The 25,519-nt window shown below is 41.2% G+C and overlaps 1 protein-coding gene across 3 annotated transcripts in view; it reads left to right on the top strand.

The window, feature by feature from the left end:
- Positions 1 to 25,519, top strand: part of LOC126412418 (zinc finger protein 836-like) — a 167,449-nt gene that overhangs the window by 18,565 nt on the left and 123,365 nt on the right. For all 3 annotated transcript variants that reach the window (XM_050082008.1, XM_050082007.1, XM_050082006.1), the window contains exon 2: positions 19,476 to 19,575. In XM_050082008.1, the coding sequence (XP_049937965.1) occupies positions 19,476 to 19,575 (100 nt within the window). The remainder of the gene's footprint in view (positions 1 to 19,475; positions 19,576 to 25,519) is intronic.

Here is a 25,519-nt window from a genome sequence, read left to right as displayed (position 1 = left end):
ATTATGAGTTACCTTAAACAAATTGTGTGTAAAGCAAAGGACATTGGACAGTGGGAACCAGCTGAATGAGGCGGTGGAGCTGTTAAGACTGTGACCTCAGGATGAACATCCTTAGCCTAGCTACACTGGTTTGGGTTTTTGTGGTTTCACTCAGTCATTTAGGTCAGGATGATTCCTTAATTAGGGACAAATAAAAAGAGTTGTCAAATTGTGAGATTGGTGATTTGTACTAATGGAGCACACCAACAAAGATACAGTTGCTTTCACAAATAGATATAATGCTTTTGAGAGAATGATAAGTATTGTATTTATGTCAGTGGAGCAGACTCTTTTCAAAGCTGGTTTGTCCTTTGACATACTTTTTTATTTTACAACAAAGGGTAATTCAAAGATAAATATGGATGCAAGTTCTCTGATTCCACATGACTTCCAATAGATATGTATTTACTGAGTGAGGTGGTGCAGTGGTTAGCACAGCAGCCTCACTTTTGGGGGGACAACGGTTCAAATCCATGTCTGGCCATCCCAATTTAGGTTTTCTGTGATTTCCCTAAATCACTTCAGGCAAATGCTGGAGTGGTTCCTTTGAAAGGGCATGGCTGATTTCCTCCTCCATCCTTCTGTAATCCAATGGGACCTACTACCTCAGTGTTTGGTCCCCTCCCTCAAATCAACCAACCAATCAACCAGTTACGTATTTACGCTTCTGTCCAGTTGTAATACATTTGAAAATGTTTCAAAAGAACATTTTTATAGGCATAACTCAAAGTAAAATAGGCTTGGCAACCTTTAAAGCTTTTAATCTCTGTTCTTTGCTGCTTACGAAAATAAGAACTTACTGACAAACTTTGATAAATGATAGGTGCCAAAAGAGGGAAATCTGTTCAGGAAACCATTATTTATTTATTTTTTTTAATTTTTGTTTTTTATTTTTATTTTAAATGTATTATTTCTGTCTGCCAGGGTAAAGGAATGTGTCAGTTTTGGCCACATGGGTAGTGTATTGCATTGCATTGTATTACAATACGTCAGTAATATTCCATTGATCTTACAGAGAATGGTCTCTGGAATATGGAAAATAGTTAAAAATATACATCTTGTCATGTAATCTTCTCTATACAAATTTCATCTGCCACATTGTAATATGCATCCTTTTATGCAACTGAATTATCACACTTGGAAGTAGTTATGATTTTCTTTCTTTTATTAATCATATGGAGCTTACTGATTTCTAAAATAGTTCTGACCATTTCCTAACAAATATACCTTTTCATAGGAGTTATGCAGATGATTTGTCCATAAGAGCTTGAAAATGAATAATAGTTGCACACAAATTTAGTAAGTTAAAACATGGTTGAATAAATTTGTAACAGTTGTTCAAACAGTCTGTTGGCCATCCACTTTGCTGCGTGTGTTAACACACTGTTTATCATGTTTGGATGTGATTTTTAGGTGGTTTCCCACACCCAGTTAGGTGAATAATAGATGGTAACCTTGTCCCACTTCATGTACGTGATTCCCAAGCACTTTCACATGGCTGACACTACTCACAGACAATTGAGGTACACAAATTACATCCCGATGGGTAAAGTTGTGGGCATCCAGTCATCCTCTAACATTACCTGTGCCAAATCCGATAATAACCATGCCAGTCTGTTGTAGGTATGAGATAAAAGCAAATGAAAAAGAGTGTGTTCCATTGGTGTGGAAAATAGAAAGTACACTCTACCATGTGCTTATAGTGATTTGCAGAGTATGGATGTGGGTATATATTGACTCTGCCCTAAACTACAAGAAACATTAGATTATTTTGCAGTCCTGCCATTGAAATGGTTGTCAATTCAGTTGAGCATGGTAGGGCTATTTCATGTTGTGAAAAACATAATTGATGCAGTCAATTGGTTGAGCTGTGATGGCAAATAGAATAATGTACACCACGTCCTTGACAAGTTTCCATAAGAGAAGGTTAAAGAAATTAAGTGATACAGTGGAACCTAACTTAACGAGCTCCTCCCATTACTCGCAATTATCATAACGAGCAAAACAAATTGTAAAAAAAAAATGGCTTGCTTAAAGAGTTATGTTTTGCATAACGACTGCGACGATTTAGTGTGATGTCACCAGCCTTTCGCTTGTGGCGGGGGATACATTCAGTAATGCAAATACTTTCATTGTCAGCAGCGATTTATGAACAAAATCTTTAGTATTTACTGCAAGACTGGATTTGGCATTCTTTCTGCTACCATCTTAGTGCAGCTTGTGATCACACATTTTTCAGAATTAGCATTCACACATTGTTTAATAACTTCATAGAAATGTCACCAAAGATAAAGCTGCATGAAGATGACCATAAGAGAAAGAAAATGACAGTAGAAATAAATATAAAATCATTGAAAAACATGAATGTGGTGTAAGAATTGCTGATTTAGAAAGAAAAAAATAGGTCTACATCAACTATTTGCACTATCCTCAAGAACAAGAACAATATTAAGAGATAGATGCTTCAAAGGGAGTGACAAGACTATCTAAGCAACAGTTTTGTATTTATGGACGAAGTTGAAAGGTTGCTCCTTATATGGATAAATGAAAAGCAGTGCAATCTAACACTATTAATGAAAAATTATTTGTGAGAAGGCAAGAATGATTTTTCACTGACCTTTTTAAGATGATATCTGGATCATCAGTGGTCAAAGAAATGTTTAAGGGAAGCTGTGGGTGGTTTGAGAAGTTTAAGAGAAGAACTGGCATCGACAGCATTGTGTGACACAGCAAAGTAGCCAGCTCCAACACAAAGGCAGCAGAGAACTTCATCAGCAACTTCAAGATGCTCTTAGATTCTGAGCGTTATCTGCTGCAACAGGTTTTTAATTATGACGAGATGGGTCTGTTGTGGAAAAAGATGTCAAAGTGTACCTTTATAGCAGCAGAGGAGAATGCATTGCCCGGTCACAAGCCAATGAAGGACTGTCTCGTACTGCTATTCTGTGCCAATGCAAGCAGCAGTTTGAAAATTAAACTGCTGCTTGTTTACCATTCAGATACTCCATGAACCTTCAAGAAGAGTAAAGTCCAGAAGAGCAGGCTTGGATGATGTGTGACCTTTTTTATGGTTGGATCAATGAAGTGTTTGGTCCTTCGGTGAAAAAAAAAAAATTGCTTGAGATGAATCTACGAATCTGCCACTCCATGTCTTGCTTGTTTTAGACAACACTCCTGCCCATTCTCGAGGCCTACAAGACAACCTCCTAGAAGAATTTCAATTCATTAAGATCCAATTTCTACCTCCCAACACCACTCCGTTACTCCAGCCTATTTACCATCAGATTATTTCTAATTTTAAGAATCTCTACAGTAAAGCACTCTTCAAGTGTTGCTTTGAGTTGACTGAAATTAACAATCTCACTCTCAGATGGTTTTGAAATATCACGTCAACATTGTTGCCTGCATCAAGATGACTGAAAAGCCATGGGAAGCTATTACCAAGAGAACTGTCACTTCTGCTTGGAGGCAGCTTCGGCTGGAGTGCAGTGTCAAACGTGACTCTTGAGGTATTTGAGTCAGTACCTCTGGAGCCTGTAGTCATCGAGATTGTGTCTTTGGCGAAGGGCATGGGACTAGAAGTGGATAACAATGTATGTATAATTTTCGTTGAATAAATGGCCTGAATAAGATGAAACGTTTAGTTCTTCTTCTACATGGACTGCATTATCATATTTTGCATTAATATGTGGGATAAATTGTTTCGCAGCAAGAGTAAGATTCTGGAATGAATTATGCTTGCTACTTAGGTTCCACAGCACTCGGACAAATGTACGGGCCATGCACCTGATGTTCAGCCTATCCACTGTTGCTGTCAGTATTCAACTGGCTCCTGAATCAGAAGTAAATGTGCAGCAACTCAGTTATGCTGAAACTAGATGCTGTTTTGCATACAAAGTGATACTGTATCCAGCACTTATGCTAGTATGGTACACAAAAGGTGCCATTAAGCTGTCATGGATAAGAGTGATGTCCGAAGGGCAGGTCCTAGATGATGATTACATTTGATACAAACCCGACTGTTGTCAGAAAATCTTTGTGTGTGAGGCCTAACAGCAATTCTACGTGTAAGGTATTATTATTTTCATGATGAAAGCATTAGACAATTTCAAAATCAGTTGGTCTTGTTACACATTTTACAGTGTAGGCTGTAATCACACAATTCTCTTCCAAGAAACGTGTTTCTCTTGCAACATTGTGCAAACACAATATCAGAATTCCCACCCAACAACTTTTAATTCACTTCCACACTTCCAGATACTGAGTAACTTAGTAGTCAGTACAACACACAAAATCAGGGAGTACATTAGGATACAGTCTACAGTGAAGTATTCAGTAGTCACTTAAACATCAGAGTGGCTGAGCTTGGTGCGCTGGCTTGTATACGGCTCTTTTGTACATGGCAAAGTCCATGCTGTGCCATCTGTCCTGATGTGAGATGACTTATGTAGGCTGGTCATGGAGGCGAGCACTGTCTGTACAGCATCCAGTGGCAACGCCACCCAGAACAAAGACAGTGCAGGAGCCGAAGGGGGCGTGGATCACACTGTGGGGTCCAGTGTGGACGGTGGAGGTGACCACAGGGACAGCAGGGTTTCCGGCACTTAGTCAGTCTTGTATGGGCAGGGCTGGTCATAGTGTCATGACATCAACCCATTGGTGGTGTGCACAACACAAAGGCAGTGGCCTCAGCAGTGATGGATGACCACTGGTATCCACTTAGTGTGCTGGCCAAACCCATGGGCTTACATGGCAGAGCCCGGATGGAACCGCTGCAAGGTGGGTCCTGGCAGGTGGCTGAGTGTCAGCTGGAGCAGATGAAACAGTGTATAGAGCTGGCAGCTGTGAAGCAGCTCTGCCGGGCTACAGTCGCCAACCAGAGAGAACCTGTATGAGCTCAAGAACGTATCAGAGCCTGTCTTGGGAGAAGATTGCATGATGTATTTTTGCTTCTGAGATTTGAAAGTAGGGAACATCTGCTCCATCTCACCATTGAACTAAGGATGAAATAGAGGGCCCATGACTTGCTGCATGCCACTCTTCAAAATCCTGAGACACCTATTGCTGGCCATTGTCCCTCCAAGGAAAAAAAAATTTGCGATGGCCATGACCATAACCTCCACATGGATGTGGATGAGTCACATTGGAAATTTTGAGAAAGCATCAACTACTGCAAGCCAAAAGGAGTTATGGATGGAACCTGCAAAATCAGCATGAATATGTTCCCAGTGGGCTGGGGGGTAGACCACAGTGAAAGAAAGGCCTGTGGTGCTGCTTGATGGGTGGTGCACTGCAGGCAGGCAGACACAACATGCCTGATCTTATTGTCAATATCTGGCTGAAACACATGGCATTGGGACCAGCAATTTCGTAGGAGAAACACGCATGATGTCCAACCACAGTGCAGACTGGTTAAGAACCCTGGATGCCGACCCTTGAGTAGCCAACAGTACCACTTCATCAAGAACTGAGAGGCAGTGGCAGAGAGCATAGTAGTTATGTAAGGAACTGGTGCTTGGCCCGGTGGTTTATCCGGCCAGCTGTGGTGGACAAATTGAACAACATAAGACAGGAGTGGTCGCACCAGCCACCAAAATTTGAGAACTTGTAGTGGGAAAACCATCCAAGGTGTCTTGGGATTCAATGTATAATGGAAACACAACAGTTAATTCTGATCAAATGCTGGTTTTTGGTTGATTACCAACTGAGAAAGAGCATCCACATGAGCATGTTGTGCTGTGGGGTGGAAGTGAATCTTTTAGTGTGGCAAAAATGGAGCTCAACATCGCAGGTGATGGGCCGCTTTGGTCAGAAGAGATATCAAGGGATGGAAAAGAGAAACCAGAAGTCAATCATCCATAATGAAATGAAATTTAGACCTGTACAGGAAAACATGAAATTTTTTAGGATGTACACAATATTAAGGGTTTCTTTCTGTGTCTGTGAGTAGTGTTGTGCCTGATCCAGGGTTTAGGATGCTAGCGCAATTGGGCACTTGAATCTGCCTCCTTATTTGTGTGCAAGAACGGCCCCAGGCCAAAAAAAGTATGTTGGTCTGGTTGGAAGGCAACCAAGCAAGGTGCCAACTGCAATTTTGACTTCAGCTGGGTAGAAGCACACTCACAGGTGGGCGACAAATGAAAAGTCACAACTTCACATAAGAGAGCATAAAGTGGCTGAGCCACTGTGGCCACATCAGGAAGGCCCCCCATGGGGCTCGCCACTCTTTGGCGGGTTTGTGCGTGGCTACCATGGTTCCTCAGCCTTTGCAGCATTTTTTCACTTCTGTGCTGTATGTCTATCCTCTTGCTATTCTTCTTCCCCTCTCTTGGGAAACATGTCTGGGTTGTTATTGGAGATGTTATGCATTGACTGTTGCTGATGTAAGAACAGTCTCATCATTGTTTCTTGCTCCCTTATCCTTTCTTTGTTTCCCTTCTCTTCTTGTTCCTCTGCTTCATCATTTGAGGTTCCTCTTTTTCTTCTTCTTACCTGTGCACTCCTGAAGGCCAGCCCACGTGTCTGACGCATAACAGGTGATTGGGGAATGCGTAATTCCCAGCCCCGGGTCAATAGGTAGGGTTCGCACGTACTCCTTGGTACAGGCCAGGCCCAGGGAGGGGTGGTTGCCTGACCTGCAACCTTCCCAAATTGCCAACTGGTCTCTCTGTCAGGTGTTAGGGAGATGTGACCTGAGGTGTGAACAATCACCTAAGGCAGGTGCGCCCCCTTGTGAAGGGGCCCCACAGTTGGAAGGAGCATGTCATTGGAGATGCTGGCAATCATGGGGGATTTTCTCGCAATGAGTCAATCTTCTTCACAATCAACGTCTACAAAATGTAAACGTAATGAGGGTAATAATTCAAAGACCCTTCCCGCTGCATGGTTCCTCGTGGTCTAACGTACACTGAAGATAATCAGTCCTTCACCATGGTAAATCCATTTATTATTCAGAAAGGTGTTGATGTAACTGCTGGCTCTGTGAAATCAAGTGGGTCAAATGGCTCTGAGCACTATGGGACTTAACATTGAGGTCATCAGTCCCTAGAACTTAGAACTACTTAAACCTAACTAACCTAAGTACATTACACACATCCATGCCCGAGGCAGGATTTGAGACAAGTGGTTGCTTCATATTTATCTGTTTTATTTGTTGCATGGTTTGGTTGCATGAAGAGAGCAGTGGTATTTACCCCTATGTTTGGAAGTACAAAGGGCATTCAATAAGTAATGCAACACTTTTTTTAAAAAAGCCGGTTGGTTTTATTCAGAATTCCAATACACCGTATTAGTCCCCACTCTTTTGGCTACAAAACCCTATTTTTCAACATAATGTCCGTTCAATGCAACACTCTTACACCACCTCTTACTGGGAGGGCCTATATGCACTCATGGTACCACTCAACTGGCCAATGGCGGAGCCAATGTCTTATTGCATTGCTTCGCATCCTTCATTGGGCCAAACAGATGGAAATGGAAGTTTGGGGGGGGGGGGGGGGGAGGGGGGGGGGGTGAAAGATCTGGACTGTAGCATGGATGAGGAAGAAACAGCCCAGTGAAGTGTGAAGTTTTGTGAGCTGCTCTCGGGTCCACAGGCTTGTGTGAGGCCTTACATTGTGATGTAGAAAGAGAAGTTCATTTGAGTTTTTGTGGTGACAAATACGGTGAAGTCATTTCTTCAGTGTCATGAGGATAGCACAATGTACTTTGGAGTTGATTGTTGTACCATCACGGAGTAGGTCAAACAGAATAACCCTTTCAGAGTCCCAGAAGACTATCACCATGACTTTACCAGCTGAGGGTGTGGCTTTGAAAGTTTCTTTGGAGGTGAGGTGGTGTGGCACCATTCCATGGATTGCCGTTTGATTTCCAGTTCGAAGTGATTATCCCATGTATCATTGCCTGTGACTATGTTCAACAAAAAATTATCATAATCAGCCTCATAACATACAATTCTGTACAGATGGTCCTTTGCTGCTCTTTATGGTATTCTATTAGGTGGCGAGGAACCCAGCAGGTACATACCTTTTGAGTACCCCAACAGGTGGATGAGTGTGACAGCTCTACCAACACACACATCCAGTAGTGCAGCGAGATGTTTGATTGTGATCTGTCGATCACCTCAGATGAGATTATCTGTGTGTTCCAGCAGCTGTGTGCAGGTGGCTAGCACATGGGAGATCAGACAGGTTTGTGCAACATTGTTGCAATGATGACAGACGCCTCGTCCAATGACTCACTGTGCTTTTATTCACTGCCAGGCCTCCATAGATATTCTACAAACGCTAATGGGCATATGTGATGCTCTGGTCTGTCCAGTTGCAATACGTTTGGAAATTTTCAAAAGAATATTTTTATATGTATAACTCAAAATAAAACAGAATGTTGTTGGATAGATAAAAAATCTACTTGCCAAGTGGCAGCAGGAGAACCCACATAAATATAAAAAATTAAAGTTTCCAACCTTTTGGAGCCAGTGGCTCCTTCATCTGGCAGAAGGGAAGGAAGAGGATTGGAGAAAAAGGACTGTTGAGGTTTAGGAAAGGGATAGAGTTCAGTAAAGTTGCCCAGAACCTTGAGTCAGAGGAGACTTACTAGATGAGTTGAGAATTTCAGTGCTGTTGTAAAGATTAAAGATTATATTTTAAATAATCTGACCAGCAAAAAACAAAATACAAAAAGTTTATTCACATTAAACCATTACCAGTTTTGGATTTTTAAGAATCCATCATCAGATAATTCTTACAAGCTTCCTTGTTAAATCATTGCTTTGTGTTCATTAATTGTTTGATGCCTTACGATAAGCAGATAGTGCCCCCTCGTCTTCCCCCCGTCCTCCCCCCTCCATCAAGAACACAACAGATAGATTCCTCTCATCATGGCGTGTGAGTGATCTGCCCTTCCTTTTTAACATTTCTCAGTCCTCAGTCTGTCCCTCTCCACTCCCTGAGGAAGGAACTATTACTGTCCAAAGCTAAGATAGTGTATGTACTTTTAGTGTCTTAACAGCAGTACTGACATCTCTGGTGAAGATAAGTTCTGGCCAGCAATCCTGTCTCACAATGTATAGTTTCCTCGGGAGAATTTTTCTTTTGATAAACTTTAGAAACTTGAGCATGTATGAATGCATACCATAATTTATTTGCATGCACCACCCATGAATGAAATAGGAGCAGGATAAAACTATATTATTAAACAGCGTACCTTCCACTACACGCTACATGGTGGCATGTAGAGTACAGATGTTGTTCTTAACTCAGTCTGTCTGAGTGTGACAAACCCATTGATAACATTCACTTTTTGCTCAAAGACATTATGGAATCTAGGGTACATCCGCAGTAACGCTATGGAGGGTGTACGCATTTTCTCTGTGTTACCAACTTTGATGGTATGATCAGAGGTGCTTTATTCATACAGCACATGTAGCATGTGCTATGTGCCCTATGCTGTCAGGGGCCCAGCACTGCACTGAGGGGAGGGGGGATTAACTATTAGGTGTTTTGAATTGAAAATAATACCACTGCTTGGGATTATGTGCACATGTTTGTGTAGTTTTTTAAAGTACTGAAAATAATAGGTCACTGACATAAGATTGTGTGTGTTTTTGGAGCAGATTCAGCGTAATTGTATTTTGATAAACCACGTTTTTACATATTACAAATTGACATGAGAATTTTATTTAAATGTTCTGTTCCACTGTGGTCTACTGAGCATTATCACAAAATTTTGCCGCAATGCATGCTGAGGAGAGATAATTTCTTTACATTGGTAAAAAAGCTCATCTGAAAGTCATTTGTTGGAATACCTTCTCACCAAACGCTACAGGTTGGTCAGTGAAATAGCGAACAACCAGCATTCTCCCAAAGTCTCACAGCTATTCATTTGAATTATGTTTAGTGATAATTTAGAACACACTGTGCTGTTTTTGTGATTCAGTTTAAATTCCTTTTACAAACTTTAGGTCCAGCCACAATGTGTCTTTACAATGCGTGTGTCTACCATGTGTCAAGAAATTTAGTTACTAATTTCATGCATACTTTAATCTTAAACCTATTAAGAGGTATTGGCGTTTTCATTCTTTTCCATCAGAAGTGCAGTGTTAGGTTTCCAGATTTGTCCACTAAGCATTACTTAGCTTAGGCTTTCCCAACCAGTTGGTCATATTACTGTATGGCACAGAAGGATGGAGTGTGTGGCAAAATTTTGTGGTATCCAGAGGTCTGAAGTTTATAAGTTTATAGTATGACATGTTCCTTTTTAAAATTAGCTGTAATGATTTATAATCAATTTTGAGACAGTGCTTGCATCTGCAAGCAACTGTTATGTAATTTGAGTGGTGGTAAAAATATGGAATAGTAATTACATTACTCTTCTCATATTTTGAAAACAAGAGTAAGGGCACCCTTCTCACTTGTCAGTTTCAATGTACACACAGCCTAAGTAGGCTTGCTTTTTTCTTTGCTATGTAAATAAAGCTAATAAGAGTCAATTGTAAAGAGTAGTTTCAGAGTCTTGAATAATGTTAATTGCGTCAGTCAGATGATGGTACAAAAATCAAGGAACACAGAATCAGTTAGTGCTAAAATTAGTGAAATAGGATTTTTACATGTTGCTCAGTAGGGGCCCAGATTTCATCTCTGAGCACAACATCTATTTTCAACATGTTTCTGTAGCTACTTTCCAGCTCTAGTCTCACAGTTGTTTGTCTCAAAGCAGCCAGGACTCATAGAAGCTGCATCTCCAACTGCTAAATGAGATATTGTACCTGGTGATCAGTTGACAGTGTGACGTCTCCAGACACATTCATATCATGATCAATTGCTTCCTGTTTTGAAAAACTTTATTGCAGCAGTATTCAAGTACTAGGCTATTGTAACCTGCTGCTGGTAGACAAGATTTTAGATTTGGTCAGAGTACAAGGGGTTGTCTAGAGTTACCATCACTCTTAGAAATTTAATAATGAGTGTGTGTTGATTTGTTGTTGTTAATTTTTCTCTAAGTAGTCAACATCCAGATTTTTATAATTTTCGCAGGGTTTCTTGACCTTCTGAATGCCTTGAATATAGAAGCCTGCAGATTTTGCTTTAAACCACTGTTCCACTTCATTAATGACATCATCTATATTGTCAGACCAGCGACCATGCAACAGACTCTTCATTTCTGGGAACCAGTAAAGTCACTTGGTGCAAGATCAGAAGAATAAAGCAGATGCTGCAAGATCTCAAAGCCACATGCCCTTCCCCCTGCGGGTCCGGGGATTAGGATAGGCCCGAGGTATCCCTGCCTATCCTAAAAGATGACTAAAAGGAGTCTCACACTTTTCAGCCCTATAAGTTCAGGTCCCATTTTGTGGTTTTACCTTTCACTTTCCAAATTCTACAGAAGTGTGGGCCATATGGGGACTGACACCTTATGTGGTGCATGAGCTATCCATAGTGCCCTTAGATTCGATCTCCTGAACCTCTTGTTATGGCTTTGCATCTCCACCTGCAATTCAACTATTTGGGTGAGGACACTTTCCGGAGTATGTCATCTTCTTCCGTTGTCTCCTGTCCTCTTTCGGCACCATGACTATTGGATTTCTGTGCACCCAATGCCCAGTACGGTATCCAGTCAGTTGTGGTGGGGCCGTCGTGTACCTATTTGGTGGTAGCCCCCTGACAACACAGGTATCACACTGCTGATGCCTGAGTTTTAAACTCCCCATGTATGCCAAAGAGTAGATGCCTGTCGTCCTGGGGCATCAGGACTCCCGGCAACAGCCATCATGCCAGGTGGCCTTTGCTATGGCTGGGTGGCCCCTGTGGGGAGAGCCTCTGATTGTAGTTGGTGGCATCAGGGCAGATGACCCGCAATGAAGTGGACTAAGTTGTCTCTTGCTGGTGACTGTACGGTGCCAGCAGTCTCCAAGAAGGGCAAGATCAAGTACAGTGCTGACAGATATGACCCTAAATCATTTCCCTCCCTTGCTACAACATGGGAGGAACACAGGGCTACAATAAGAAGAGAGCCATATTCACCTCGATATTTAGTCTGTAGCAAAATGGACGAGGACTGCATTCTACCTATGAAGCCTCAGTTTTTTGTTGAACATCTTGAGAATAAGTTTGGGGGAGTGACAGCACTGTCTAAGATGAGAAGCGGTGCAGTCTTGATTCAGAAAGCATCCCCAGTCCAATACCGGGTGTTACTTGCTAGCGACCAGCTGAGTGATATTCCTGTTTCCGTCACTCCCCATAAAAGCCTCAACATGGTCCAGGGATTATTTTCCATCATGACCTCCTCTTGCAGTCTGACAACAGGCCCTACGCCAATCTAGAACGGCGGGGTGTTCATTTTATGCAGCGTGTTTACAGGGGGCCCAAAGACAACAGGGTTGTTACTGGTGCCTTCATCTTGGCCTTTGAGAGTGATCCATTGCATGAAAAGGTCAAGGTGATGGTTTACCGCTGTGATGTTAAATGATACATCCCTCCTCCTATGCGGTGCCTTAAGTGCTGGAAATTCGGGCACATCTTCCCGCTGCACTACCAACTCCACATGTTGAGACTGCGGATGTCCACTGCATCCAGATAATCCCTGTGCGCCTCCTCCCACTTGTATCAACTGCGGAGAGCAGCACTCCCCCTGCCTGCCAGACTGCACAGTACTCCAAAAGGAGTGGAAAATCATGGAGTACAAGACCCTGGACCAGTTGACTTACCAAGAGGCCAAACGTAAATTTGAACGATTACACCAAGTTCGGTTGACGTCCACATATGCTGCAGCTACATTACCATCGTCATCACAAGTACCAGTTGTATCACACACTGTGTCACGGACAGTGGGTCCTCTGGGCCTCCAGAATACGTCTGCCCCATTGGTGGCTATAGGGGATATTACAAGAACTGTAGCGACTATAATAGAGTGTCAGGTGGAGTTTGTATCTATGTCCTGAACTCAGTATGCAATGAACCTGTGCCTGTTCGAACACCTCTTGAAGCTGTGGCTGTCAGGATAAGGACGAAACAGGAAATAACTGTCTGCCACATATATCTTCCTCCAGATGGTGCAGTACCCCTGAATGTATTGGCTGCACTGATTCATCAACTCCCTAAACCTTTCCTACTTTTGGGGGATTTTAACGCCCGTAACCCCTTGTGGGGTGGCACTGTGCTTACTGGCTGAGGTAGAGATGTCGAAACTTTCCTGTCTCAACTCAACCTCTGCCTCTTAAATACTGGGGCCCCCACACATTTCAGTGTGGCTCATGGCACTTACTCGGCCATTGATTTATCCCTCTGCAGTCCAGTGCTTCTCCCATCTGTCCACTGGAGAGCCCACGATGACTTGTGTGATAGTGACCACTTTTCTATCTTCCTGTCACTCCCCCAGTGCTATTCCCCTGGACGTCTGCCAAGATGGGCTGTAAACAATGCAGACTGGGACTCTTTCACCTCTGCTGTCACTGTAGAATCTCCCCCTCAGGGTATCATCAATGTGGTAGTTGAGCAGGTCACTAGAATGATCATTTCTGCAGTGGAGAACATGATCCCTTGTTCTTTAGGGTGCCCCCTGGCGAAAGTCAGTACCTCGGTGGTCGCTCGAAATCGCTGAGGCCATTCAAGAGCATTGGTGAACTCTACAGCGACATAAGCGGCACCCTTCCCTAGGGCACCTAATAGCTTTTAAATGGCTCCATGCCCATGTTCCCCATCTTATAAAAAGACCAAAACAGGAGTGTTGGGAGAGGTATGTCTCGACCATTGGGTGCCATACCTCACCTTCTCAATTCTGGATGAAGATCAGATGTGTTTGTGGGTACCAGACCCCAACAGGTGTTACTGGCATTATCATCAGTGGCGTTTTATCTACGAATGCAAATGCAATTGCTGAGCTCTTTGCTGAGCTCTATGCTTGAGCCTATGCATCAGAGAATTATCCTCCAGCATTTCGCACCCTCAAATAGTGGATGGAAAGGAAAGCCCACTTGTTTGCTGAATGTCACAGTGAACCCTACAATGTTCCATTTACAGAGTGGGAGCTCCTCAGTGTCCTTGCAAATTGCCCCAACACAGTTCCTGGGCCAGATCAGATCCACAGTCAGGTGATCAAACATCTCTCATTCGACTACAAGCGATATTTCCTTGTCATCTTAACCGGATCTGGTGTGATGACGTCTTTCAGTCACAATGGTGGGAGAGCACCATCATTCCAGTGCTCAAACCCAGTTAAAACCCACTTGATGTGGATAGCTGTTGGCCCATCAGTCTCACTCACATTCTTTGTAAGCTGTTAGAACGTATGGTAAGTTAGCGGTTGTGTTGTGTTGGGTCCTGGATTCACATGGCCTACTGGCTCCATGCCAGGACCGTTTCCGCCAGAGTGGCTCTACCATTGATAATCTAGTCTCCCTTGAATCTGCCATCCGAACAGCCTTTTCCAGATGCCAGCACCTGGTTGCCATATATTTTGATTTACGAAAAGCTTACAACAACAACGACGACGACTTGGTGATATCATACCTTTGCCATATTATATGAGTGGGGTCTCGGGCCCGATCCTGATTTTTATCCAAAATTTACTATTGCTCCATAATTTCCATATCAAAGTTGGCGCCTCCCATAGTTCCCCCATATCCAGGAGAATGGGGTCCTGCAGGGCTCTGTATTGAGTGTATCTCTACTTTTAGTGGCCATTAACGGTCTAGCAGCAGCTGTCAGGCCGTCGTTCTCACCTTCTCTGTATGAGGACAACTTCTGCATTTTGTATTGGTCCTCCAGTACTGGTGTTGCCGAGCGGCACCTACAGGGAGCCATTCACAAGGCGCAGTCATGGGCTCTAACCCATGGCTTCCAGTTTTCAACTTTCGAAGTCGTGTGTCATGAACTTCTGTCGGTGTCGTACTATTCATCCGAAACCAGAACTTTACCTTAATGATGATGCACTCATGGTAGTGGAGACATATTGATTCTTAGGACTGGTTTTTGACACCCGATTGATGCAGCTTCCTCATCTTTGTCAGCTGAAGCGGAAGTGCTGGCAGCACCTCAATGCCCTCCACTACCTGAGCAACACCAACTGGGGTGCAGATTGCTCTACACTGCTGCAGTTCTACAGAACCATTGTTCAATCCTGCCTTGACTATGGAAGTCTGATTGATGGTTCTGTGATGCCCTCAGCATTGTGTTTACTTGACCCAGTGCACCACTGTGGTGTTCAACTGGCAACAGGAGCTTTTAGGATGAGTCTGGTGACCAGCGTCCTGGTGGAGGCCGGGGTCCCTCCATTGAAGGTCAGGCATGCACAACTACTCTCCAGTTACATTGCACACATTCATAGTTCTCCTGAGCATCCGAATTACCGTCTTCTTTTCCCATCCACGGCTGTTCATCTCCCGCATCAGGGGCCCAGGTCAGGGCTTACAATGGCGGTTTACGTCCGATCTCTTCTGTCTGAAGTGAAGTCCTTGCCCTTACCACCTTTACTCGAGGTCCATTCATGTAAACCTCCATGGTGTACACCTAGGCTGAAGCTCCGTCTGGACCTTTTACATGGTCCTAGGGTCTCAGTTAACGCTGCAGCTCTCCGCTGTCACTTCCTCTCAATTTTTGACACGTACCAGGATCATGAAGTGGTTTACACTGATGGCTCAATGGATGATGATCGTGTTGGCTTCGCGTATATTCACAGAGGACATATTGAACAGCATTCCTTGCCAGATGGTTGCAGTGTTTTCATTGAAGAGCTGGTGGCCATTTCTTGTGCTCTTCAACACATCCGCTCATGCCCTGGTGAGTTGTTTCTACTCTGTACTGACTCCTGGAGCAGCCTACAAGCTATCGACCAGTGCTACTCCCGCCATCCTTTGGTAGCGACCATCCATTAGTTCATCTATGCCCTGGAACGGTCCATTCGTTCTGTGGTGTTTGTGTGGATGCCAGTCCGCGTCGGAGTCCCAGGAAATGAACTTGCCGACAGGCTGGCCAAACAGGCTACACGGGAACCTCTTCTGGAGACCGGCATCCCTGTAACTGACCTGCAATGATTATTACGCCTCCATGTGGGTCTCTTGCAGGGACTCTGTGTTTCTCTGCCGGCTCTGCATTGGCCATACGTGGCTAGCACATGGCTACCTCCTCCATCATGAGGACCCACCTCAGTGTCACTGTGGCTCACATATGACTGTCATTCACATCTTGCTGGACTGCCCACTTTTAGCCACTCTGTGGCGGACTTTCAATCTCCCCAGCACCCTACCTTCGGTATTGGGTGACAGCAGATTTAGTTTTCTGTTTTATTTGTGAGGTTTGTTTTTGTCATACTATCTAAGGGTGGGTGTTTAACCTTCTCTCTGAGTTCGCCACCCTCCCTCTGTTTTAACTCTGTCACACTTTCTTTGCATTTATTTGTCTTGGTGGTCGTCTTTTCCGTACAGGTGTTCATCTTGCCTTGTCTTTTTGGGGTGGACATTTTAATGTGTTGCAGAGTGGTTGGCTCATCCTCTTATTATTGTGATCAGCCAGCCCAGACCATATGCTGTATGGTTTTAATACCTTCTTCCACTTTTCCTCGTGTGTATGTTTTCCCCATGTTTTGTGCATTCCATTCGTTTTCTTTTTAGGTATGGTGTTGGGTGTTTTTGTACCCTGAGCCTCGCTTGTGCCAGGAAAAAGGGACTGATGACTCTTAGTTTGGTCCCTTTATACCCCAAACCAACCAACCAACCAACCAACCAACCAATCACATGCCCTTGTTTTATCAACTGCAACTTTAGATTAATGAGCTAGTGCAGTATCAGTCTAAAGATGAATGTCTCAGGAGAGCATACGGTGGCATTTCTTAATCAGAGTTTCATGTAGCTTTTCCAGTAGATCGCTGTGGTGTCTGCCTGTGATGGCTTGACACTTGGCAAGGTAATGTGAGGATGACACTCCGGGCTTTCAAATAACTACGCACCCTCCAACACAGTGTTGAAATATTATGTTTCGGCTGGTTTCATTGTCTAGGGGCTGGGATACATAGCTGCCGCATTACAGGCCAATTTTGCTGAGTCTACAGTATACTATAAGAATACACACATGAATCAAATGGTCAAAGGTTTCTATCACTCGGCAATTGCGAATTATGAGTGTAACATATAAATTTATACGTGAAAGATTGCAATTAAATAAACTCTGCAGGTACTATCTTAACAACTTTAAATGATGAGTACAACAGTAGAAGTACTTCTGAGAATGCGGTATATTTCTGCAAAACACTTATTGGTGTTGATGGTCCAGCAGTTAAATAAAATATAAGTTGAATAACAGGGAAACAATAGATTCCTACTTCACATAATTAGTTATGAACAACAACATAGCTCGCGAGATATTCACTTCTAAACGCATACCACGTCTTCACTGCAGAAGCCACAGAGTTCTCACAGGTCCACAAGTCGGCACTCTGAAGTATTTTTATCTCCCGCTATCATGCACAAACCGCTCCACACTCTCCAAGTCTTTCCTGCGACTGTGCGTCGTGCCTTCACGTCCAGCACCTCCCATGTCCTGTCGACTGTCCAGCACTACCTCACTCCCAGCACCCCTCACCCGAACTCCTTCCATCCAGTCTCCCCATTCATGAGCACTGTGATTGGCTAGAGTTCTTGCACCATGTCTCCATGCCAACGCACCCACACAAACATAGTGAACCACATACCAAATACTGGATTTATTTAAATAACTTGAAATTAAATAAATATTCCTATGGCTGGACCATAAACATGCTCTAACACACATTATTAGGTACATAAACAAATTAAACAAACATATATCAAAGGAATAAAACAAAAGGTAGGCCAGTTGCCTAATGTCTCTGTGCTTTCTAAAACACAGTGAATATTTAACCAATTTCTTCATGAATAGCATATATCGGATATAAACAATGACATAGATGAATAAATATATTTTAAGCGTGCTGCTACTGCTTTTTCGTGTAACTGTGGAGTACTTATGGCCTGACGCAGTCAATAGTAATCGGCCACTTTAACCTCCAATAACTCGTGTACTATTCAAGTTACATGCCTGTAATTTATACCAGTTTAGTTTCACACTAATAGCTTTCCTTAGACACGTCGATCGACGAAATCGGATGAACTGTTTACGTTTTTGAAATTCATTGGTGGGTGTTACTTGTCTAATTTACAGTCAGATATTAAACTTTAAAGATTTTGAAAATCTGATTACACCACCAGAATCATCGTGCAAATAATATTAATTTACATGTTTCTTTTTGAGGTGTCACGATTCATCTGGCTACTATTAATTTCTGTACGAACTGTGAAATGTCTGCCATGATGCTTTCACAAAGTCTGCCACCTTTGGCACTCTCGGCATACACATATCCTTCATTGACACAAAGCACCATCCTCGTCACAGTGGAATTCACACCCACACAGCTGGATGGACTTAGAATATTTCCAGGGCACCGCAACTCACCCGTTACCTCACAACTCTATGACAGCCCCAAAAAACTGAAAGCATGACCTTCCTGGCTACACTTGTGCTCCTGACTTGTCTGTCAGGGACAACTGACCAGGTTGGAAATTCCTTTTATATCTCACAATAGCACCGTAAGATGGGCAATAATTTCCATAAACAGCCCATATTTCATCATGGGTTTCCAAGCCACTGTTACCCTTCAAATGCAGGAACTTTATCACACTACAAACCTCAATTTTCTCTGTCACATCTGGCACTCCCTGGGAGAAAAAGGAGACAGTTGACTGATATTTTCCACCTGATGCAGTTGAGGGATACAAAATGGTGTACTGATAACATAATAATTTCTAGGTGATAGTTAGAACTTTATGATAACTCCTTGTATTCATGCCATAAAATTACAGTACCTTTAGGTAGACTTTATCTGTAATTTTTTGAATTTGTTCCAGACAGTACATTTCATATCATATGCTAAGGAACTTCCTGAGACATTAAAACTGTTTACCCCACCATAAATGGAACTGGATCTCACTGTTCATGCCTCACAAAACTTCTTTAAAGTACTCAGTCATTCAATCTTCTGCTACTTCTCTCCTGTTATGAACATCAGTTGTGTGATATGCCTATACAAGGTGTGACTGAGATATTGCATTTACAAAAGGAAGTGTGAATCAGTAGATGAAAAATCACCCTGTCTCATGTACACAGAACATTTCTCCTTAACTTCTGAGAGGGTTGCACCCATCAAGTCATTAATAATTTCAGTAATTCTGGTACACTGTGAATGGCTAAGTATGTTAATTCAGGAAATGTTTTTCATTTGAGGTCCATAGATGACAATGCACAGTCATTATCTTTTATTTTCCAGATGCAGTCAAATACATTACTTCTGTAATGAGTGGCATTTGTATAATTCTGTTTTCCATTTCTTGATACTTGTTGTGTTTACTCAAACGTACTTTTAAAAATTTCCAGGTTGAAGTTCTTTTCAAGAAACTGGAATCAGCACCAGAAAATGTAAAAGCAGCCGCCATTTCAAAGATCAAAGAAAGACTAATGCCTGGAACATATGAAAGTAGGTAAATTTCTTTCATCTGTGTTTTACTCTTCATCCATAAGATATGTTGATTTTCAATTATTTTAAGGTGCCAATTGATTACAGCTTTTAAATATTATTAAAAAATCAAGTCAGGGCACACAGCCAGTTTTGGTCAAACACCTACACTTTGCAAACCATTGGGAAGTGTAAGGCTTTTCGCAGATGATGTTGCTGTATACAGAGAAGTTAGAACCCTAGGAAATTATAGCAAAATATTGGAATACCTGCTGAGGATTGAACTTGGTACAGAAATTGGCAGTTGATCATAAAAATACAAAAATGTTACTTATTGCACATAAATAGGCAGAAAGATCCATTATTGTATAGTTGCATGATTATGGAATGATCACTGGAAGCAGTCACATCCATTAAATGTCAGGGAGTATACATTCAGAATGATTTAGAGTGGAATGATCAGCTAAAACTAATCGTAGGTAAGGCAGATGCCAGACTGAGATTCGTTGGAGGATTCTTTGGGAAATATAGTCGAGTCACAAAAGGGGTAGCTTATAAAACCAATATTTAACTATTGCTCATCAGTCTGGGATCTGAACAAGATAATATTGATAGAGGAAGTAGAGAAGTTCCAAAGAACAGCAGTTTGTTTCATCACAGGTTCATTTAGTGTGAGTGAAAACGTCACATAGATACTTAACACAGTCCAGTGGTAGGGGCTGCAAGAAAGGGGTCGTGCAGACCATTTTTGACTGGAAGAGGAAAGGGGGGAGTTGATGATGAGATGCAAAGTACCCGCCACCATACACCTTAATAATGTTGCTCACCTATAGCACAAGCTGAATAGTGCCATATTAATTTGTTCTGTTTCATAGCTAACAAACACTGACAGATGTTACCACTAATTATAGTGACTTATTGTTTAGGATTGGCTAAGAGCAGGATTTGTTTTTCTATTTTTTTGTTAATTTAAAGTCATTGTTACGAACAATGCACTATGGCATTTATTTGCACTAAATATTGCAGCACATTAGAACATTTTTATAAAATTCATTTAGCATATAAGTAATCATTGTTATTCCATTCCACACTGAACGCTATCACTTCTGTGAATAGGTTTGTACTGTACGGTACTGTCCTGTCCTGTAAGACACTGTAAATCTCCTGCACCAGCCACATCCACTACAGTCAACACACACTCAGTTTTGTTGTCAAAGATCTGTCAGAAAGGGAGTGCCACTCACCAAAGATGGAAATAACTGTAAAGAAAGAAAAAAAGAAAAGGAAAAAAAATGACATCACATCTCGCACAAAAAATCGCACTTGACATTTAAGATCTTAAAGTTTCACTGTGAAATGGATTCAGAAGAAAAAGAGGAATCTAAAAAAAAGAAAAAAAAAGTTGAATAAGAAACATAATGATTGAAACTCGCATAACACACCAGACTGCGTCATTCCACAGAAAACGTAAAAGAAACAAAATTGCAAAATGTGTAATGATGCTTACAGTTAGGCTATCAGTAATTTTGCATGAATAACTGATTTATTCTGTAAGGAATAAGTGTAACCTAATTTTTAATTTGATTTAACATTTTCTTTTGCTCTCAAAATACAGACATTTGAAAAAGAGCAGGTTGAGGGAGAGGGAGAAGAGGGATGGAGGGAATTAAGTTGCTGCTAATTACAAGTTAAAAACACGATATCATGTAACTGTGTACAAAATACTTAAACAGATAATAGAATAATAATTTGAAAAACTATAATATTAATAAATGTACATATTAAGGAAATCCTTATTGGTAAATCTTGTATGATAGCAAGAATATCACATTTGGTAACAGCAATATCATCTTCATTTCTAAGTCACCAGAAATGGTATTCTACATAAAAGTTATCAATACTATTAAAAAACAAAAAGGGTTAAAATACACAATGAGTATTAATGACTGTTTAATTATTATTATTTTTTTAAAGAATTTTTTAACAAATATCCGCAATTGTTCTGTGCCCCCCTCCCCTAAAAAAGAAATTGTAGTGAATACTAAGAAATGCTTAAGAAGTGCTCCCAAGGAGGCAGATGTAAATAGTACATGCATGAAAAATTAGAATAAAGAAAATAATTCAAAATAAATGGAGCATAAGTGTATTATACAGTACAAAGATCACTCCAGAAGATTGCTATCATCAAGGTCATAGAAGCATTCTTCCCACTTGTATACAAATTTAATTCAACTTGTTTCTGCAAGTTGCTTTTTCATAGCACTCTGTCAAGATGGCTGCTGCACTTGATGTTCATCTGAAGCAGTGTGGAGTTGTACGAGTTCCTGTGCTGTGAGAATGAGACAGTGACAAGCATTCACAGTAGGTTAAAGAAGGTGTATGGGGATGATGGTGGTGGTCACAGTACAGTTAGTTATTGGGCAAGCAGTTTATCTGGTGAAAGGATAACACCTTTACTTAGGACTTCCTACAAAGTGACATACTGAGCACTGCACAGACTTCTGACAAAATGTAGAGACTGACAATCTGATATTGGCTGACAAACACGTAACAGTGGATGAATCTTTTAAAAAAACTTCATGCTCAAATGTACTGCGTGTAACAACATCAACAAAAACACGATGTTTTGCTGTTGCATGATAATGCCATGCCACTTACCAGTTAGAAAACTGGCACTGAGATCACAATTAACTTGCAAAAAGCTGTGGTTACAATAGAGATAACAAGAAATGAACTCTGCCTCTTCAGTGGTTCCATTTAAATACAATTATGGCCTGGGTGGAGGCATGATTTTATGGTGCAGCCAGTGACCTACTGCTGATGCCTGTGAGGTACCTTGTAGTCCGTAGCTCACAGCGTGCCCCCTGATGGTCTGGGTTTATACTTGACATTCCTGTGTCGCTGGTACAGAGCCCATGAGTGTCACCTACGTTGATCTGGACATTCTAACTGTCATGAGACCTGTAACACAGTTCACTACATAATTAAAGTTTATGGTAACATACAGATACAACACAAAAGGTTTACTGGTATACAAGCAACATTCTTTAATTCTAATCTTTCAGTTTATTTGAATAATGTGATGCACCCTTAAGGCTGCTCTGTTGTATAATTTTGTACTAATCTCAGGTGCAACAATTATAATATTTTAAATGGTGTTCCTTTTTATAACAGACAAAAGACTGCACTGATGAGTCCTTTTTTATTAAGCTTAGATTCTTCAATTACAACCCTTCAGGGACTAATGGCCCTTTTTAGAATGGATATCAGCATGTGAATTTTTTTTAAAAAAATTGAAAGACAATTTAAAATAGGTGATCTTAAATTTGTTATGACCAAAAGTTTCATAACATTTTTTATATATGGTATTTAACCCACCCGCTTCCACAGCCAGCTGCAGGTTTCAAGTCTGTTACTACATTGCCAGCTGTGAGATGGGCTGAGCAGCTACAGCTTCTTCTTAGTGTTTCTTCTTTCCTGTCAATAGGTGGCATGAGATGTTATATACCATCAAAAAGCTGAGAAATTGATCTATTTAGTGGTCTATAACGCACTAGATTTCTTTCGATATTTTGTGAGTTATAAGCAGTCTTTTTCAGAGCTTTTCACCAGCTGCGTAGTTGCAAGCAATGTGCCCTACTGTAAAAAGTTTCTCTCAGATGAGGAAATCGAAAGTCTATTGAATAAAAGTGACAGCGGTGTTTCTGAAAGTTCTAATAATGGAGACAGTGAGGTAAATGATACTGGTGATGGCAGTGAAGTAAATGAAACAGATAGTGACAGTGCTGTTTCAGCAACAGGTGCGAGTGTTGCCAAAATACAGAAGGTAGAAAAATGTAAATAAGGAATAAATTAGGATAAACTTTCCAAAATTCCATTTTCTGGTTCTACTAATGTCATCCTAAGGTTTAAAGACAATTGCCTCCACAACTAACCTCCTGAGATGTGTACAGAAATATGGCTCATGTGTCTTTCTGGGAGAATGTGGCACTAGAACAAATAGATAAGGCAACAGATTGTTATAAAAAATGTCCTCCTTTGAAATCAAACAGTCCTTGTTTCTGACTAAATCTGATGAAATTCAAGCATATTTTGCTTTATGTATTCTTGTGGCACAGGGGAAGAAGCCAACACTTCAGTCATACTGGTCCATAAAAAAATTCATTTCTTTTCTGACGTCAAACCATACAGAATATTCTTACATATGTCTAGGTGCCTTCATTTTGTAAATAATAAAAACGCTGACCGTGTAGACCACCTGAACAAGATTAAACAGTCAACTTGTTATTGACTCTCTCAAACAAGATTTCCAAAGTGTTTGTTATCCTGAAGAAGATATTGCAATTGACAAAAGCCTCATGAAATTCAGAGGTAGACTCTGTTACATCAAATTCAATCTTCAAAAAAGGATGCATTTCAGTATAAAGTTCTTCAAAATGTGTGTGTCAGAGAGTGACTACTATTCAGGACTTCATATTTATACAGGAAAAAAAGCTGAGCCAAGCAATAAAGAAATCACAAGTAGTGGAACTGAAGCTGTTGTTATGGACCTCATGCAATCGTATTTGGACAATTGTCAGACCATATGTATTCACAACTGGTAAAATTCCTCTTCACTGACAGGAGCTTAAAAGGTCTTTGGGGCAATCAGATCCACAAGCCAAAATATGCCAGACCATTTCCAAAAATCTTAACAAAAAAAGGAGAGACTCCTCTATTATTTTCACATAAGCTCATGGCTCTGAAACAGATGTATAAAAAAGAAGTAAATATTCTATTCACTATCCATATGGATATCAGTATGACAGCAACAAGAAAAACTGATACGGAAATCAAATCCCCTGTCCAGAAGTCCCAAGCAATTACACAATACAAAAATTCAATGAACACAGTTGACATATGGGACCAGCAGTTGCCATCTTTCCCTCTCATGTGAAGATATGGCAGAGAACATAAGAAAATTTTCTTTTACATTGGGATTTTAAAGAAATATGTCCTGCTAAACAAAGTGATAAGAAAAAAAAAACTTGTTTTATTCAGTTTGGAATTCAGCTGGCTGATAACATAACAGGACAGGGCACTCTACCAGACTACCCTAAATATGGATGGTCCCAATCTAGAATTTTTCCTGCCAGACTTCAAGCTGCAAATTGGCCAAATTTTGTTAGGTGCCCCCCCCCCCTCCCCCCCCAATCAACAAAAACTTCTAAAACACTATCATCTTCACTCATCATCATTTCAATAAATAGTAAGATAAGATTTGTAAAGAATTCATGTTATAAGTTATATCATTTTGAGAAAATTGTGTAAGACAAAATATGCTGATTATCATAAATTATAATAGTAAATATAGGATTGACTATGGGGAAAGTATTAGTAAGTCAGTAGGTTGAATGAGTAGTTATTCCCAAAAACCTCATTTTTTATCCCCATCCTTCTTCCCTCCTGCAGCCCCATTCCCTCCCCCCTGTCACTTTTCCCTCCGCCCTTTCCGCTCCCCACCTTCAAACTGCCCCTCTCCCCCCTCCATATGGGTTTTTGGGTTACTTATCTTATGAAAGTATCATCCACTATTCTCAATGTTCTCATGAATCCAGTGTTATCCAGTTGTTTTGTTGTTAATCAGTAGTGACTATGTTCTGATGTTTCCATTTACTAGCTATCAATTGTGTAACGTAATAATCTCTTTTGCTCTGGTTGTGAGCCCACATTATATGTATATCTGTATCTATATGACCCTAAATTTGTTTATGGACAGCTTATGTTATATTTTGTTCCATGCCCATGCTTATTTGTTACTGTTGATAGCTTTATTATGTCGCTTGTTCTCTAAAATTTCTTTTCAACCATCCCCCCCCCCCCCTCCATCTTCCTCCTCCCAGCCAGGTTCTTGGTTGTTTAGTTTATTTACTTTATGAAAATATCATTCATTGCTTATAATTTTTCTCATTATCCAAACTTATCC

Source organism: Schistocerca serialis, chromosome 7, assembly GCF_023864345.2.
Source record: "Schistocerca serialis cubense isolate TAMUIC-IGC-003099 chromosome 7, iqSchSeri2.2, whole genome shotgun sequence".
Taxonomy (NCBI): domain Eukaryota; kingdom Metazoa; phylum Arthropoda; class Insecta; order Orthoptera; family Acrididae; genus Schistocerca; species Schistocerca serialis.
The sequence above is the reverse complement of the archived record's forward strand: the minus strand, read 5'-3'. Positions and strand labels throughout refer to the sequence as shown.